The sequence below is a fragment of the Pelobates fuscus genome, chromosome 1 (genome assembly GCF_036172605.1).
Source record: "Pelobates fuscus isolate aPelFus1 chromosome 1, aPelFus1.pri, whole genome shotgun sequence".
Taxonomy (NCBI): domain Eukaryota; kingdom Metazoa; phylum Chordata; class Amphibia; order Anura; family Pelobatidae; genus Pelobates; species Pelobates fuscus.
Window position 1 is genome coordinate 306,179,167 of NC_086317.1, and position 18,743 is coordinate 306,197,909.

Below are 18,743 nucleotides of genomic sequence, written 5' to 3' on the forward strand. Positions count from 1 at the left end.
GATTCTGTCAGTTAATTAAATGTTGTCACCAAGTGTTATAGGAGTGAAGCTGAAAGACCATACACCAAGCATATCAAACTTGTGGCCTGTACTGGATGTCTTTGCAGCCCGTCGGCCACTAAAGGGGTGGGAGGGGGGCAGTGTATTCAATTAGATTTGAGGGAGGGCAGTGTATTGGACTAAGCGTCATTGTATTAGATTGGATGGAGTGGGCAATGTATTAGAGTGAAAGGAGGGGGTCATTATATTGGATTTGGGGGCAATGTATTAGATTGGGTCTGCATGGAGGTGCTGAATGCTTTCCATGGAGATGCTGATTAGCCGCATAGCTTTTTGCCACACATGCATCCTCCCAATAATTTCATATTAAGTTCTCTGAGATAAAATTCCCACTATTCTATTCTACATCTCAATAGCACATTCATATGTTTCTCTGTTTCTCAGCCTTCTCTGCTGCCTCTTTATAAGCTAGTCAGAGAAAAGTCAGCGTTTACATTTCTCCCTAGGGACACCTCCAGTGGCCATTACTCAAATGGCTACTAGAGGTGCTTCCTGGGGCAGTGCTGCACTGAAGTTCAGCATCTCCATGCATTGCATGGAGGCGCTGAACTTTCCCTATAGAGATGCATTGATTCAATGCATCTCTTTGTGGAGATGTTAATTGGCCAGACTGGCATTTGGCCCAGCCTCCTTGATGATCTCAGCCAATCAAATGCTTTTCCTATGGGAAAGCATTGAATTTGCTGAGATCATCAATTCTGATTGTCAGCCAAGGAGGTGGGGAGGGGGTGCTGGAAATAAGGCAAGTTTTCTTACCTTTTAAGGGGGGGTATGAAGGGACAAGCCACCTAGATGTGCAGGGTTTTTTGGTTTTTTTTGGTGGGGGGCTGGGGGGGGTGTTTAACCCCTTAAGGACACATGACATGTGTGACATGTCATGATTCCCTTTTATTCCAGAAGTTTGGTCCTTAAGGGGTTAACACTCTAAATACATGTTTGTGTTCCTGACCCTATAGTGTTCATTTAACTTACTTACATTTTGTAAGTAACCTTTTCTGGTCCTTTTTGTTGGTCCCCTTTTTCTCTTTATTCCATTTTCTGTTTCCACCTAAGTCCTGTCTTGCCCTATCATCTCCAAATTTGTAGAATGTGGACTCATCCTGTTATTTTATATCTTCCTAATACATGAATATCTACCTCCCCTCTCACTAGCAACAGTTTGATGACCTTTAACTTTAAACGTCTTAGTACAACAGGTTTCATTGCGCCACCAGGATTGGTAGCTACTCTGTAGGCAGACACTGTCACCTAGGAATTCACTGATTCCCAGACTTGGAACCTGTACCACAATCCACTGCTCAGTGCATTGTGTGTATCATCTTAACAAAAAGTGTAAATGTGCAAGGCATTTTTTTCCAAATTGTATGTATAGTGTCACAAATTGATTAAGTGTGATATACATGTCTACATGTAAAATTGTTTTTTTTTTTTAGAAATGCTTTTTATGGTGTTTTCTCGCAGCTTTCTGTATCAGTCACCCAGCAGGAGTGTTATTTATGTTGCTTCCGAGGGTGTTTGGGTTCAGGATGTCTGAGGATTGTAAATGTGAGAGATGATGTTTGACCTTCCCTTGTGTGGGCCCCTGTAGCTGTAAAGGTGTCAGTTTACTACTGTGCTGGAAATTGAACGTTTCCCCATAGGAAAATGACATATCCATTTAAGAAACTATAACTCTATGATAGTTTAGAACAGTTTTGGTTTTCATTTGAAAACTTTTTTTTTTTATGCACTATATAGATCAAGTATTAAAATTATTGGGGGGTTGGGGGGGAGGAATCTAAAATACTATGAACCTTGAAATTGCCCATTGGTTCTCTGCTTGTCGGGTTGCCCTTCAGGCAGACTTTTCCCACACTAACCTATCTTTCTGATCAGTGGGGTCTGATATTATCCTTTCATTCTATGTCCACAAGGTGTTTGAGATGAGTTTTTGATCAAGATATCATATAACCATGCTTCTCAATAGTCCCACTTTCGTCCGTGCAGGCCCCATTTATGGGGTCCTATCACGCTTTTCCAGACTGGCATGGCTAGTAAGACGGTTCATGTCACTATACCTGCCTCCTCCAGTGAAGATTGCTGGGAGGTATGTATAAGTGCTCTCTACACTTACAGCCATACCAAGGCTGGTATCAATACATAAGCCGCTTGTTACTGTTTAGTGAACTGGGACTGTGTTTTACTATCAGGAAAGCCATGAACCATTAGCATGTTTTACTTTGTTGTGCATGCCACATGCACAATAGGGACACTAATAATGTGTTCCATGCTCCCTGATTGACCGCCTAATAGGCTGTCTTATAGAAGGAATCACTGCTGCAATAACTCACTCTCACAAATGAGAATGGACTCTGGGTACAAAATACTTATGGAACTTTGATTTGAATTGATTTCCTGTTAAAAGCTGGGAATACAAAAGTATTTCCAAAGCTAATGTTACCTTAACTACGTTAATATCCGCGATCCCCTTAAGTTAAAATCCTGTAATGATAACATAAGCCACCACTCCTCCTGCATTATAGGTGATGATCAAATGCTTCCCCATAGAGAAATGATTAGGGGTTAGAGCGCATGTGTCGCAGTCGCTGCACTAATCTGCATCTCCTCATAAAGATTTGTTGTCCTAGTGCATCTCTATGGGGAAAGGTGCACGTATCCATGGAGAGTGTAAAGATACTGAACGTCACTCCAACTACAAAACCCCTGCTTGTGGCTATCAGAGTGATAGCCACTAAAGGGTGCATTAGACAGGAATGCAATGTTATTGGGGTTCTGGTGCCTAGAGAGTCCCTTTTAAAGCACTTTTAAATTACTTTAGTGTATAGGAAGTCACTGGCTTAGAGCGTCAGCTAACCACTCTCAGCCAATCAGAGGCGCTTTTGCCCTGCCGTACTCCGCACTTCTTAGAAGTGAAAATTCAGAAGAAGGATACTGTCTGGGGAGGAGTGGGATGTGTGCAGGAGGCAACTTAGGGGTTAAAGTGAGTTCTTACTTAAAATGTAACACTTTCTTCTTATTTTAGTATGTAGTCTGAGCTAATACCATGCTTGAGAAATCAAGGTAACCCTTTTATTTCTTCATCTCAAGATTACTAGAAAAATTACATGAAACCATTTTAAATTACAAATGAGATTCAGTTAAAGAACTAAAATTAAATATAATGTCTCCATTTCAAATGTAATTATATTGCAATGTCTGATTAACATAAAGCACAGGTTAAGAGCTTTGAATTAAACCTTGTGGAATGTAACACAACAATGTATCAATCACCTGGAAAATGCCTGTAGGACAATGTTCCTGCTCTAGCTTTTACTCAGTTGACGGCATAGAGAACTGGGACATCAGCGAACCCTCTGGGCAACAGAGTGATTATCCAAGTTAGGGGACAGACCATATATTTATATCAATTTTCATAAAACTTAAACCTAGGCAGAGGCCTATCCAGTGATCAGTGGATATGTCTTTTCAAGTTGACCTCCAAACAAATACCGTATTTATCGGCGTATAACACGCACCGGCGTATAACACGCACCTCATTTTTAGAAAGAAATTCCAGGAAATTTCCCCCCTTCCCATAGTATTCCCCCCCCCCCTCATCCCATAGTATTCCCCCCCCCCTCATCCCATAGTATTCCCCCCCCCCTCGTCCCATAGTATTCCCCCCCCCCTCGTCCCATAGTATTCCCCCCCCCCTCGTCCCATAGTATTCCCCCCTCATCCCATAGTGTTCCCCCCACACACTATTGTGCACACTTCCTTTCAGTCCCGCCGGAAACCGGAACATGAAATTAAAGTTCCTGTACCGCGGTGCAAGCTGTGAAGCCGGCCCACGCTTCAGGACAGGTAAGTAATTATGGGATATCGGCGTATAACACGCACCCACGATTTTCCCCCTATTTTCAGGGGAAAAAAGTGCGTGTTATACGCCGATAAATACGGTAATCTATACTCCTTTTTTCCTTGTTTTTTAATTTTTTTATTATATGAAAAAGGTTTTGGGTCAAGGTTTTCTCAGTCTGGAGTGCCATTTTCCACCTGGATCCCCCCTCTTTCCTCAGCAAAAAAAAGAAAAGAACTAAAATTTGGAGATGTTGCAAACCATGTTTGCATGTATGTACAAAAGAAAGTGTTGGAAGAACCATCCCCCACCATTCTAAATCTACATAACAAAATATTGTATATTCTTACATGGAGACATTCACAGTTAAGATGAAAACTTGTATGGCTCAAACTACAACCTGGGCACACTAAAATTCTTACCACCAAATCTCACAAACACTTGTTTTCTCAGTTATCTCTGTTCATTTCAGATTTGATTGCTTGTTTAAAGGAACACTATAGGGTCAGGAACACAAACATGTATTCCAGACCTTGTCTTAAAAACATTTTTCTGAAAAGACTGTTTACACTGCAAAAAGCCTGAAGGACTGACTATACTCACCAGAACTACATTACGTTGTAGTTTCTGGTGATAGTGTCCCTTTAATTTAAACTTAGAAGCACTGCCTATGCAGCTTTTGCTGCAGAATATGTTGGTGTTGTATAAATACTTGTAATTGTCTTAATTTATGAGGATGATATGCATGACTATTACTCTTAAAGTTTTGGGCATAATATTGATGGGGATATTATTATTTTATTTATATAGCGCCAACAAATTCCGTAGCGCTGTACAATGGGTGGACTAACAGACACATAATTGAGATCAGACCACTGGACGTACAGGAACAGTGGGGGTTGAGGGCCCTGCTCGATGAGCTTACATGCTAGAGGGAGTGGGGTATAGTGACACAAAGGGTTAAAGTAGGGGGATTAAATAGTTTGTTAGAGAAGGGTTTGAGTGCTTGGTAGGTCATTTTTGACAGTTGCAGGAAAGGAGTCATGGGGTGGGGGATGAGAAACCTGCTGACCATTTAATTGATATGCTTTAATGAAGAAGTGGAGGCTGGGTGAAAGTCTGATTGAGGAGGGAAGGGAGTTCCACAGAATAGGTGCAGCCCTGGAGAAGTCTTGAAGGCGAGCATCAGAGGTGGGGATCCGGGCAGAGGATAGGCGTAGGTCTTGGGCTGAGCGCAGGGGTCTCGACGGGACATACTTGTGTATGAGGGAGGATAGGTATGTTGGAGCAGCATTATGTAGGGATTTGTAAGCAAGTGCCAGAATTTTGAATTGGTCCCTATATCTAACTGGAAGCCAATACAGGGACTGACAGAGCGTGGAGGCGAGGGAGGTGCGACCGGACAGGAAAATAAGCCTCGCAGCCGCATTCATTATAGATTGCAGCATTGCAAGCTGGGAACATGTAAGACCGGTGAGAAGGGGATTGCAATAGTCAAGGCGAGAGAGAACAGCAGCATGAACCAGTACCTTAGCCGCGTCCGGCGTTAGATATGGGCGAATGCGCGCTAAGTTCTTGAGTTGGAAGCGACAGGATTTGGCTATCGATTGGACATGAGGAGTAAAAGAGAGGTCAGAATCAAAACTCCTAGGCAGCGAGTCTGCGAGCTAGAGGTGATAGTAGCGCCGTTGACTTGGATGGAGACAGACACAGGAGTAGCAGCACTAGAGGGAGGAAAAACTAGTTCTGTTTTGGACAGGTTGAGTTTAAGGAAGTGAGCAGCCATCCAGTTGGATGTAGATTTGTGTCATCTGCTTTTAAATGATATTGGAAGCCGAAGGAGCTGATGAGTTTACCAAGGGAGGCAGTATAGATGGAGAACAGTAGGGGGCCGAGGACAGAACCTTGGGGGACGCCGACAGAGAGGGGTTGGGGAAAAGAGGCAGAGCCAGAGAAAGAAACACTGAAAGAGCGCTGGGAGAGGTAGGAGGAGCACCATGAGAGAGCAGTATCCCCTAGACCAAAGTTACGGAGAATGTGAAGAAGCTGTTGATGATCAACAGTGTCAAAGGCGGCAGAAAGATAAAGGAGGATTAGGAAAGAGTATTGGCCGCGAGATTTAGCAGCAATTAAATCGTTGGATACTTTGGTCACAGCAGTTTCGACAGAGTGACCAGCGCGGAATCCAGACTGAAGGGGGTCAAGCAGAGAGTTGGATTCGAGAAAGTCAGTCAATCTGGCGTACACAACTCTCTCTCTCGAGGATCTTGGAGGCAAATGGCAGTAGCGAGATAGGGCGGTAGTTGGATGGGGAGTCGGGATCATGGTTGGGCTTTTTCAGAATTGGGGTTACGGTTGCATGTTTGAAGGGTGAGGGAAATGTGCCAGAGGAAAGGGAGAGATTGAAAATGTTAGCGAGAGGAAGAGCAAGAGAGGGAGACAAAGTGCGGATGAGATGCGAGGGAATAGGATGGAGGGAGCAAAGCAGAAACCTCTTGTGTGGTGGCAGGTGCAAATAAGCATAGGATGGCAGGGGGAGTGGGGTTGGGTGATGTATTGATAGGGGTAGGAGAGAGATTAGAGATCTTCTCAGTGAAATGATATGCAAAGTTTGTGGCGGACAAGGTGGTGGAAGGAGGGGGAGTCACAGGGCGAAGAAGAGCATCAAAAGTATGAAACCGGTGTTTGGGTTGATGGGACAGTGTGCTTATGAGGTTCTTGAAGTAGTTTACTTTTGCAGAGGAAAGAGCCATGCTGTAGGAGCGCAGCATAAATTTATAGTGGACAAAGTCAGATGCAAAGTGAGACTTTCTCCAGCAGTGTTCAGCAGTTCCGGAACATTTTTGGAGGTAACGGGTCAGCTTGGTGTGCCAGGGTTGTAATTGGGGGCGCTTGCTGCGTTTAACTGTAGGAGGTGCCATGATGTCAAGTTGAGAGGAGAGAGTGGAGTTGTAGAGTGAGGTTGCAGAGTTAGGGCAGTTGAGATTTGAGATGGGTAAAAGGAGTGTTTGGTGGAGACGTGCTGGAGATCGAGGGAGTTGAGGTTTCTGCGAGGTTGGAGAGTTAATGGTGGTGAAATTTTGGTATAGGGTATGCAGATGTTAAATGTTAGCAGATGGTGGTCAGACAAAGGAAATGGAACAGTGGAGAGATCAGAGGTGGTACAGAGATTGGTGAAGATGAGGTCAAGAGTGTTTCCTGCAGTGTGAGTTGCTGAGGTAGAAATCTGTGTGAGTCAAAAGGAGGAGGTTACAGAGAGCAGACGAGAGGCATCAGGGCAGTTGACCTTGTTGATAGGGATATTAAAGTCCCCAAGTATATGAGAGGGAGTGCTAGAGGAAAGCAAGTTGGGTAACCAGGAGGAAAAGTGTTCAATAAATAGTTTAGGGTGACCGGGGGGGGGCGATAGATGATGGCAATTCTTAAAGGAGTGGGCTTAAAAAGGCGTACAGTGTGAACTTCAAAGGAAGTAAAGGATAGGGCAAGGGCAGGGAGGATAGGTTGAAAGGTACATTGAGGGGAGAGAAGGATGCCTACACCACCTCCTTAACAGTCAAGTCTAGGAGTATGGGAGAACTGTAGACCACCGAAACATAAAGAAGCAGGAGTAGCGGTATCAGATGCGGACAGCCAGGTCTCAGTGAGTGCCAGTATTGTGAGTTAGAGATGATGAGGTCATGTATAGCTGTAGATTTGATATTACTACAAATGGAGCAAGCGTTCCAGAGTGCACACTGAATTTTGGTAAAGGAGGATAAACTGCAGGGTATTTGGAGGAGGTTTGCATGGTTTCTAGTTATTTTAGTGTGAGAAGATGAGGTGAGGGGCCCTGGGTTGGGAGAGACGTCACCAGCTGCCAGAAGTAGGAGGAGAGAGAGTGGCAGGAGGTGTGAATGGGTTTTATATGGGCGGCGACTAGGGTGAGATTGGGTTAGAGCAGGAGAGGGAGAGTAGAGAAATGAGTGCAGGGCTGGAGATGAGAGAAGGGGGGAGTGTAGCAAAGAGGGATTAATGTAAATGTGAGTGTGTTGTTGAGGGAAGTTGGTGGATGGGGATATTTTGATCATGAGGGAGATGGGAGAGGAGGAGAATATAGAGCATTGCTCTGATGGATAGGTAATTAGAGGAAAGGAGAAGAACTGAGTGTTAGGGGTTAAGAAGGTGGATTGTGCTCATTACTGGTAGTGTTTGCAGCTGCTATTTGAAATTATCTCTTCTTAGTGTGGTGCCAGAGTGGGTGAATTTGAAAGTCCGTCTGTTCCCGTTTGGGGGGGAGCGCTGTTCCTGACGGGAGTGTCCATACAATTCCGAGTAGAATTGAGTGAACACCTTATTTGATTTTTTTTTTCCTCTGGTGTGGACTACGCTACCCGCCTGTGTGCAAATTTTATGAATGGGCTTGAAATCTCCTCTGGGGCGTAAGGTCCTGGCTAGTAGTGAGTTCATTTTGTTTGACTTCTCATAGAACAGGCACCTGTACCACTGGACCGAGCGTGCTACGCCTTCCAGAGAAAGTTCCCTAATCGAGTGCCGCAAGGCGTTCAGTTCTGTCAGTCTCCCCTCTGTTGGGTCTGCTTTGTGCTGTTGTTCCGCCTTCTGTAGCGCTGCTTGCAGCTCTAAGAGCTGCTGCGTGGTGTATTTTTTTTCTTGTGGGTCGCCACTTTGATGAATTAGCCCCTTTATGGGCTGCCCAGACCGCTACTAGGTTCACCTATTGGGGGATGTTTTGTGTGAAATAGTCTTTGATGACCGTGTCCGTGGTCTGGCATATGTCGTCGTTCTGGAGCAGGCTCGTGTTGAGTCTCCATGTCTCCAGTTGTAGAAATATTTAAGTTCCTCCAGGGTGATCGCTATGTCAGCATGGTCTGACCATTTGATACTCCCTATCGCAGCGTGTGTGAGTTTCGCCATCCCCGCCCCATTGAGTAGGAAGTTATTGATTCTCGAGTAGGTGCCATGAGGTGCCGAGTAAAATGTAAAGTCAAGAGTGTCTGGGTGGTGGAGTTGCCATGAGTCTAGCAGTCGTGTATTTCTCAGGAACATGTGGAGTAGTTTGTCCTGTGCTCCCCTCTGGGACCTCACGGCCCCGGTTTTGTGCTCCTGTCGACTGCCGGACAGGGCGCTGCATTGAAGTAATCTCCCACTACCGTCACCCCTCTTCCGTCAGAGCTGACCAGTATGGTCAAAGTGTCCCAGAATAATGCGTCAGGATCATTGGGTGCGTATGTGTTTTTATGATGCGGAGGTTGGTGTTGTGTATGGTCCCCATGACTGATGCATATCGTCCTTCGAGGTCTGCCTGCGTCCCCATCACGAGAAAGGGACGTTTGTGGATGAGTACGCTACTCCCGCTCGCTCGCGCAGGTCCCTGGCTTCATGTACTGTGGGGTACTGTGTGTTGTGTAATTTTATCTGTTTGCCTAGGGAGGTGTGTCTCCTGAATGAGGGTGATATCTGCTTTGCTACATTTGAGCTCTCTCCACAGCAGTCTGCGTTTTGTGGGGGAGTTCAGCCCCTTTACATTAAGGGATATAATCTTAAAGCCATCTGTGTGTGGGTGATGGGCTATCCCTAGCATGTGAAATGTCAAGAGGGCGTTTACATGCATATCTTCCTTCCAAGTCCTCCCGGGTGCCCCTCACCACTTCTGATTCCCCGGTTCCCCCGTGCCATGGATCACCAGCAACCATTGAAAAGAACATAACATGAAAATTAAACAATAACTGTAACAACATATACTTCTCAATCCTCCTATTAAGTCTGGTCTTACAATTTGCCAGAGCAGCCCGGAGGTGCAATCCCCCTCCGCCCGGAAGTACCAAAGTTCCGACTGAAGAAGGAGGCTCCCAGCCCCAATCCGCTGTGCCACAAAATGCAAGATCCTTACTTTTTCAGTGGGTTGCATACCCACACTGGCCGCTGGGGTTATGCGTGCTTGCGGATGGAGTCCCTATGTGTGTCCCGGGTCTTTCCCCCTCTTGAGGGTCCGGGTTCTGCCCGTGAGCCTGTCCCCGTGAGCCTCTGCAGCAGGTTATGGTGCCCTCACCCTCCCCGTAAGCCCTCCAGGCTTCCCAGTCTAGGTGTCTTAGGGGGCTGTGTGCTGCTCCAGTGTGGGCCCTATCTGGGCGCTGGGATGGACGGCTACTCTCTGTGCCTTCCGATCCTTCCGATGGTGGTTGGGCCGACTCTAGTTAAGGGAGAGGCCAAGTGAAGAGTGCTTGGGTAGTGGGGTCAGCCGCCTACGGCCTCAAGGTTGTGCCATTCTGTCCAACCATGGCGGATGGTGTGTTATCTCCTCGTCTCCTGGTGGTCCCTGTGAACCCCACCATCTGTCTCCTACCTTGTTCCCATTCATCTTTCCCGGCCTCCTCCCTCTTACACCCTGTGAGCGCCCCTGTCTGTACACATAGGCCTTGGGACATGCAAATCTTGCATTACCAGTGTCTCTCCCTCGCTCCCCTGCCCATAAACTCCACTATCTTTTTAAACCATGTTGTGTGTTCTGTGACCGATACACTTGAAAGGGACAACTAAAGGCACCCAGACCGTTCAGCTGATTGAAGTTGTCTGTCCACCTTAGTCCTACAGGGATTTTGAGAAACTGCAATGTTTGCATTGCAGTACTAAGACAGCTTTTAGTGGCTGTCTATCAGAGGCACTTCCAGGAGTTTACTGGACTGTTGGATCGCATACCTGAAGCTCTACATGAGGACATTCAGTGTCAGTAAAGTACCCCAATATGCAAGCATCTATTCAGTGCTTTCCTATGGGGAGGGCCTAATGCACTCAACGCACGTCAGCCCGCCAGTCAGCTGACATCTGAGGAGGCAACGACAACAAGAGAGCATTAGCGTTCGGAATATAGATTTGTGTTCCTAACACTATAAAATCCCTTTAATGGAGTGATAGGGAAGAAAATGGGAGTTCTGGTGTGTACTGACTTCTCTAGGAGGTTTTAAAAATCAATGCCTATTTATATCCAAGTTTGCTCTTTGAAATAACCAATCAATACTCTTTCAACAATAATGTACAATCCGTTTAGCATGATCACATCATCTTTTGCATCACATTGACTAAAGCATTTTTTTTTTCTTTGCTGAAGCCATATCACCAGTGGGGGCTGGGCTGTGGGTATCAGTGACCCTCATTTAGTGTTAAACTTGGTGTTAAATTATTTGAAAACTGTTAAACATGAATCTTGGAATTATGCTGGGAATTCCAGTCACTACAACCATGTCAATTAAGTCAAATGATTATAGAAGGTATGTTCCTTTTTAAGTGAAAATATGTAGTGTGTATGCTCCATTGGTCGTGTGTGTGTGTATGTATGTATGTATGTGTGTGTATATGTATATATATATATATGTGTGTGTGTGTGTGTGTGTGTGTGTGTGTGTATATATATATATGTGTGTGTGTGTGTATATATATATATATATATATATATATATATATATATACAAGGTCAGGAGGGCTGCACTCACCTAAACATGCATTTATTCATGGATTTATTACAGGGTGCTACTGGGACCAAAATACACAAACCAGTGCACTCGCTTATTAACTAAACAGTGATTTCAAATCCTACATAGTACTATTTAAAAACACCTCACCTAGGTAACAAATAATGGGGGTTTGGTTACATTATATGATCATACATTGCATAAGCCTGCCAACTGCATCAAAGTACCCCATATATATATATATATATATATATATAGTATGTTTGGAGGAGTTTTTTTAAAATTGTGCATGTTAAACAACCTCACTGAGCGTTGCTTATTCTTTCATAGAAAACCATGAGGAACCAGGAACTGACTGTAGCCAATTCCTGATTCAAGTGTACGTGGCAGGAACTTGTTAACTGTTGGGTTTGCTGCCAAGGTGCACAGTAAATATCTCTAATTATTATGTATTATGCTGTTAATGCTTTAAAAGTGTAGTAAAATCCTTTGGTCTCCATTTCAGTCAGAATCAAGCAGAACGATCTAGTCTCATTGCCTTCTGCAGTTAAAAATATTTGTATTTACTCTATACGGATACACTGTGAACTTTACCAGGAGTAATACCACCACAGTTTGTGTAGATACATTTGTAATTTCTACCATTTATGGCAGCAATGTACAAAATATATATTTTGATACAGTTCTAATTGTATAGGAAAGCCATGTGCATTTATAAAGTATTATTTCCTACATTTGCACTTTACACTATTGTGGCTGCATTGAATGCGTGTTACTTCTGTTAATGAAGAAAGCATAACATTAAAACTGAAGAAGCTGTAGAATATTTTAATTTTATTTTTTTCTTACCTTGTAATTGCAGTTTTACACAAAAATATCCACCTGTGAAATTCTTATCTGAAAAGGATCGAAAAAGAATACTGGTAGGTATTTTTGCTATTAACAAACAGTCACAATCTATCTAATTGTTATAAGACACAGTTGGGTGACACTAATAAGCAGGATAAATCGAAACAAAACTCCAAAAATCTGCAACCTGGGTGCTGGCAATTCCACTCATTTTTCTTTATCATTATTTTTTTATGTATACATTTTAAAAAAAAGAATAACAACCTGTTTTCTGCAGCGACCTTGCGGATAGCTGTACTTACCTAAAATTCATGAGTGTGCTGTATAGTGCACACCTGTGGCACTGTCTTTCCACCATCAAGACAGCCTGGTAAACATATTTCTCAATGTATGCTCTATCCCATTCACTATAAGTCTGGGTATTATCTCAAAATCAGCTCTTTTGTTTGTTTTTTCGAAAGTGCTGCATATTTTATTTTTTTTTTAAATAAAGGTAGATGTGAATTCTCCTGTTGTAAAATGTGAAAACGGTATTAGGATGTTTTCCATGATGACACATCTACTAGGCAACAAGGATGCAGACATCACCCACTACACATGTATGACAATCATAATAAGCTCCGTGTCTACAGTAACATCCCAAAATGCATGCAGCACCAATTCGTGTGACTTTGTCATAGATAAGGCAGGGGCATTGGGGCACAATGTGCTGATTAAACCAATTTGCATGTATTTTGCATGAGTGATTTACTTGCAAGTCTAAATACCAAGCAATATTTATGTTTCTGCTCAGAATTTAAATAGCATGCAGGACACATTACATAAAGAACTGCTCAAAAAGCAGTTCATTCATTGATTCACAAGCGCATTCACAGTTGACCACTAAAATAATGATTTAGGTTCCAATATCCCCAAATCAAAACCGATAGGAGGCATTAAATGCAATGCCGTTGAGAAACCTTTTGAAAACGTTATTAATGGTATTGAGTGGCAATTCAATTTATAGAAAAATTAGGCACTGTATAAGCTTGCTTTCTATTGCATGTAGATTGTACAGTGGTGTGCTAGTGATATGTTGTAAGTAAAACAATTTTTAATTTAGAAGGGGAAATTTTTTTTTTCACTATTTATGTCTCCATTAAATACATTTTATATTGTTCTAAGCATTTCCTGCTACCTGTTCTAATGCAGATAACAGGAGGTGCGGGATTTGTGGGCTCCCATCTCACCGACAAGCTAATGATGGATGGTCATGAGGTCACAGTTGTAGACAACTTCTTTACGGGTCGGAAGAGGAATGTGGAACACTGGATTGGGCATGAGAATTTTGAGCTGATTAATCATGATGTCGTTGAGCCACTTTACATTGAAGGTATATTTTTATAACCCACATTACAGCCTGTTATACATAATGTGCATGTCATTTATATCTTGTCTACAAGTCTTACCTGAGAAGAACTCTGAACTTGTTGGTGCTGAATTAAATGCAATTTTCTTAACTATTCCATGTCCCTAGCAATAAACTTCAGCCTTCCTTTGACTAGATTGCTATAAAACTGTTGTGTAATTACTGTAGCATTTTTGTTGTTGCTGCAATTGCAATTTCCTTGCTTTCTTAATGCCTGAGAAGATTAGATGTAATCTCAGAGGATGAGCTTCAATGTAGATAGGATCATTGAACTTGCAACCTAAGGAGCAAACTTACCCGTAATTTTTGCAGTCTAAGAATAATCATCTGTTAGGCCACAAAATACTTTATCTGTACAGGAATCAAACCAGAAACCTGAACCATTAGAACACTTTTTATTTAGTTGGCGGAAAAAGAGCCCGGAAAAATGCATTATTGCAAGGAGTTATTTTACCATTTTCCATTTTTCTGTATTTTACACCTTGTAGACTCTAATTTGAAAAGATTTAACCATGAGTAGTATTTTTTAAATCTTTTTGTTATTACATATTGTAAAACATGACTGCTTATTTAGCTACAACAGATATCCTAATATTTGGTTCTTCCTTCCCACAGTGGATCAGATATACCACTTGGCATCTCCTGCATCTCCTCCAAACTACATGTATAATCCAATAAAAACGCTTAAAACGAATACAATTGGGACATTGAACATGTTGGGTGAGTGTTTTCCATGATTTGGAGCTGAAATCTCCTGTTAGTTATTTTTAAATATTTTTTTCTAAGGCAAAGTGGAGCAGTCACCATACAAGCCATTGCAGTGTTCTGGTTGAGTGCTTCACATTTATTTGCCCAGAGATCTCCATTCATATTACAGATGTTCAAGATGTTTCTCTATTTTTTTTTTTGTATTTTTTTCTCTTTTGTATTTTACTGTATCACATGTCTATATGCAATTTAGAAACCGTGTAGCATAGATTCCATGCTGCTCCACCCCTATTCACGGTGATGTGCCGTGTAGACTACGCTCTTCTGTGTGGGAGATGCTGCTAAATTAGTTTGTTTACTAACTGGCCATTAGTGGCCAGGGTTCCATAATCAGGCCAACACCACATTGAACAGATATTTTTTTTTTTTTTTTTTTTTTTAGAGATTTTAAATTCTTTATTTTCAGTGTGCATGAGATAACAATAGGCGAGCAGAGCCACAATAGCAGCTGCAGGCTTTTCATAACATTTTTACAGATTAAATTGTGGCAGATGAAACAGCACTTTTTTTTTTTTAAATCAAACATGCAAATGTCTATCGTTATGACAATAGTAGGTATATATAGATTCACTAAGCTATACAAGCCTATGAGTTGTCAAGTTTAGTTACGTTTAAGATTATATTAAAGCAAACATGCAAATTTCTAGCGTTATGACAATAGTAGGTATATATAGATTCACTGAGCTATACAAGTCTATGAGTTGTCAAGTTTAGTTACGTTTAAGATTGCATTAAAGCAAACATGCAAATTTCTAGCGTTATGACAATAGTAGATATATACATATTCACTAAGCTATACAAGCCTATGAATTGTTAAGTTTAGTTACGTTTAAGATTATGTTAAATGTTATAACAGGTTAAAATAAAAGGAATAAAACAAGCTTGGACCATGTAACTAGGATTACTGTACATATGATAATGTTTTAGTTAATAGAACCGTCTGGCTGCTTAAGCGTACAATCTGCAATCTGCATATCTTTAAAAGGCATATACAAGTGAGGCACATATTGGGTAGCACGTTGAGGCATTAACTAAGCAGGTTGTGTGCCTAACATTAAACTTAGTTTGCGTTACAAAAATTGACAAGCGGTTCACTTGTTAATTAAACAGGCTAGTGCGGATAGATTAGTTAGTAGTAGTGTATATATAAGGTACATAGACTGCTATCCAAGACATGCTCTTGTGTCCGAATCGCTGATTACAATCTTATGACTTTCCGTGCAACTATACAGGCTAGTGACTTAAGACTGAGAATTGCTAGGCAGATGTGTCTGTGAGTAAACAGGCTAGTTAAACATTGAGTCTTGCATGCTTTGAGAACGTTATGCCGCTGGGTTATGGGCTTAGGCATAGGAAACTGTGCATCTGATTAAGTCAAAATTATAAGCAACTAAATAAACAAAGCTTAGCTAGTATTTCCTCTAAGAGTAACATGTTAATGAGCATAGGCTATATTTAGGTGAGTAACTAAGGAAACACACAATTATTAAAACTTTGCTAAGTCTTCAGGATATTATACATAGAAATGTTGCGTTATGACCATGTACGAGGCCTTGACAATACTCATGTGGGTTCAAGAAGGGAATATGTAACTTTTGACAATGGGTAAGTGGGTTAATGTAGGTTGTGACTGGTCTGTGAGCGCCTAATGAAGTTGCACATATTCCACATAAACTCATATTAATGAGATGGCGGGGGTGTGCTTGTTTCACGCCATTCTGACTAAATGTTATATGTCAGCGGTACTGTTCCGCATGGCTGGCTGTGTGAGTTCAAAGGGTTGAACAGTCGAGAGGTTAGCCTGGAGGCCAGGTTGCTTTGCGGGATCATGCAAAGTGGCGGGGTGACTACGTTTGTGATTGACGCCCTGCATGGGCACGGGTTTTTTCACTATGTCCCCATAGTCGGAGCTAGTGAAGTATAAGCATGTCGCTGAGTATTATGGGCATATAAGGAGAGCTATGTATACATGTAGTTTGAGAGCTTATTAAATGTGGGTTGAAAACTTAGCTGTTTACTAAAAAATAATTAACGTCTAGTATAGTCATCTAGATGTCACCAGACGGGTGCCTTAGATGCAATGCGTGGGGCCCCAGCAAGTAGGAGTGATAGTCGATAACATAATGGCTACTGAATATGGCCACTTCTACAACTATAGCGGCATTGCATGGTTCTATTTGTTGACCTTAGTAAGGACTGCAATTTAACAAGGCTTTGAGTGCTAACTTGGGTACATGCAGTAATTAAAAGGCGTTGCCCAGAACAGGGCACCTACAGAGCACCTTACAAATCATAAAATTTTTAAACATGTAGCATAACAAAAAAGAATAAAATATTCACGTGTCCTTTGTAGCGAAGGAAAAAATGAGTTCAGAGGCTCCAGTGGGCCTCGAGGGCTCTTTTCTGGGTGGCAATAATATACTCCCCGTGGGACTAGGCAGTCTCCTGCAAGACCGTGTAACGGACCCACGGCCCGGTCTGGCGGGTTTCCCTGTGCCACTATGTCGTGACTGCTGAGTATGCGTCCGGTGTGGAGTTTTGAGGGATGAATGGTGCGACTCTGTCCGGGTCCCATGTGTGGGTGCAGTTGGGGGAGCTGTTGTTGTCCCCGGTGGTCTCTCCATTCGGAGGCAGCAGGTCGTGAGGTAGTTCCAGGAGTCGAAGGAGGGTCGGGGCCTCGTTGATGTCGTGGATGCTGTGTGTGGTTGATCCTCGTTGGACCGTCAATGTCCTGGATGCCCGCCAGCGGTAATCAATTTTGTGGGTGCGGAGGATAGAGGTAAGTGGCCGTAGCGACCTACGCCAGGCCAGGGTGCCATTGGACAGGTCTGAGTAAAGTGTGAGTTCCATATTGTCCAGGTGGAAGGGGGTCTTGCCCCGGAGGGCTGATAAGATCGCTGCCTTGTGACCGCTGTTGCGTAATGTCAGGACGACATCTCTCGTCGCATTAGTTGGGGCATTTGCCGGTTTTGGGACTCTGAAGACCCGTTCCGGGGCGATTGTTTGCTGCTGGCCACGAGGTAAGATTGCTTGTATCATGCGCTGCATTAGAGAGGGCAGTTCAGTCGCCGCAACGTCCTCCCTGACCCCCCTGATTTTAATATTAGCGGCCCGCCTGGCGTCTTCGAGTGCCGCAAGGCGATGTTCGAATTGCTCGTTTTGCCGTTCCAGGGTATGTACTGCGTGTTGCAGTGCGGCAGCCTCTTGGGCCTGAGATTGTGAGGAGCTCTCTAGTTTGGATATGCGGCCTGTCAGACCTGTCAGATCTGTGCGGAGTGCTGTAATGTCCTCATGAAAGCTCTGCTTCAGGTCCGCCATTAAAGTTTTCATGGCCGCCAAAGTGAGCGGTTCAGTGTCTTTCTTCTTGTCGCCCTGCGGAGCTCTTGGTGATGGGTTGGTAGGCTGCAGTAATCCCCTCTCTTCCTCGTCTGAGAAGTCGTCAGAGAAATCTGAGCACCCGCCGTGCTGGGCCGCCATGATGGAGTCTGAGGCTCCGCGTGTCTGCCTCCATAAGTCTCCGATTGTAAGTCCCGATGTGGGTCTGTGAGGCATCACTTTTTTCCCCTTTCTCCCCATTAATGTTTAGGGTGTGTGTTTGTCGGTTGGGGTGGGGAGGGAAGGAATATTTCACGGTTTTCCTCGCGTTGGACTTGGAGCCCTCTTAATGTACGTCTGTTCGCTGCTGCAGTCAACCGGAAGTCTTGAACAGATATTTTAAGCAATCCATTCAGCATACAGAAACAAAGAGGAAAGACTGTGCTTGTTGCTGCATTATGTTTTGGGTGTGGCTGGCCGAACTGTTTTGATGACAATAACTATTGTGTCTGTATGGACAGAGATTCAAGAGACATACAGGCGAAACATTGAAAAGCATGTTAACAGACTGTTTACAGTTGTTCATCAGAATTATGACGTCTATGACCATTCTATTATGTGGGGAAAATGCAGTGCTATTAACAAGTGCAGTTTAAAATATTCAGTGATGCACATGGCAACCATAACATGTTATCACGTAACAAAAATATGTTCATAGGCTTATTATGGTTTTAGTGTGTGGGTTTTTTTTTTTTTTTTTTGTGAGTCAACTCTTAGCACATATCTTTGCATATAGTCCCTGTTTGTTTGGTTAATACTAATTGAGGAGATCCACACTTCTTATTTACTTGATATGTTAGTAAATAACTTTTATTAGATGTTATCTAAGGAATTGTTGATTTAACTTATAAAAAAAAAAAAAAATGTTTTTTCGATTTTTTTTTTTTTTTTTTTTTTTTTTTTACATTAGGTTTAGCAAAACGTGTAGGGGCTCGGCTCCTTCTTGCATCAACTTCAGAAGTATATGGAGGTAAGTAATGCA

The 18,743-nt window shown here is 42.9% G+C and overlaps 1 protein-coding gene across 3 annotated transcripts in view; it reads left to right on the forward strand.

Moving 5' to 3' along the window:
- The window catches only part of UXS1 (UDP-glucuronate decarboxylase 1), a 63,895-nt gene that overhangs the window by 17,929 nt on the left and 27,223 nt on the right, over window positions 1-18,743 (forward strand). For all 3 annotated transcript variants that reach the window (XM_063458161.1, XM_063458170.1, XM_063458178.1), the window contains exons 5-8: window positions 12,224-12,284; window positions 13,402-13,582; window positions 14,234-14,338; window positions 18,672-18,731. In XM_063458161.1, coding sequence (XP_063314231.1) covers window positions 12,224-12,284; window positions 13,402-13,582; window positions 14,234-14,338; window positions 18,672-18,731 — 407 coding nt within the window. The remainder of the gene's footprint in view (window positions 1-12,223; window positions 12,285-13,401; window positions 13,583-14,233; window positions 14,339-18,671; window positions 18,732-18,743) is intronic.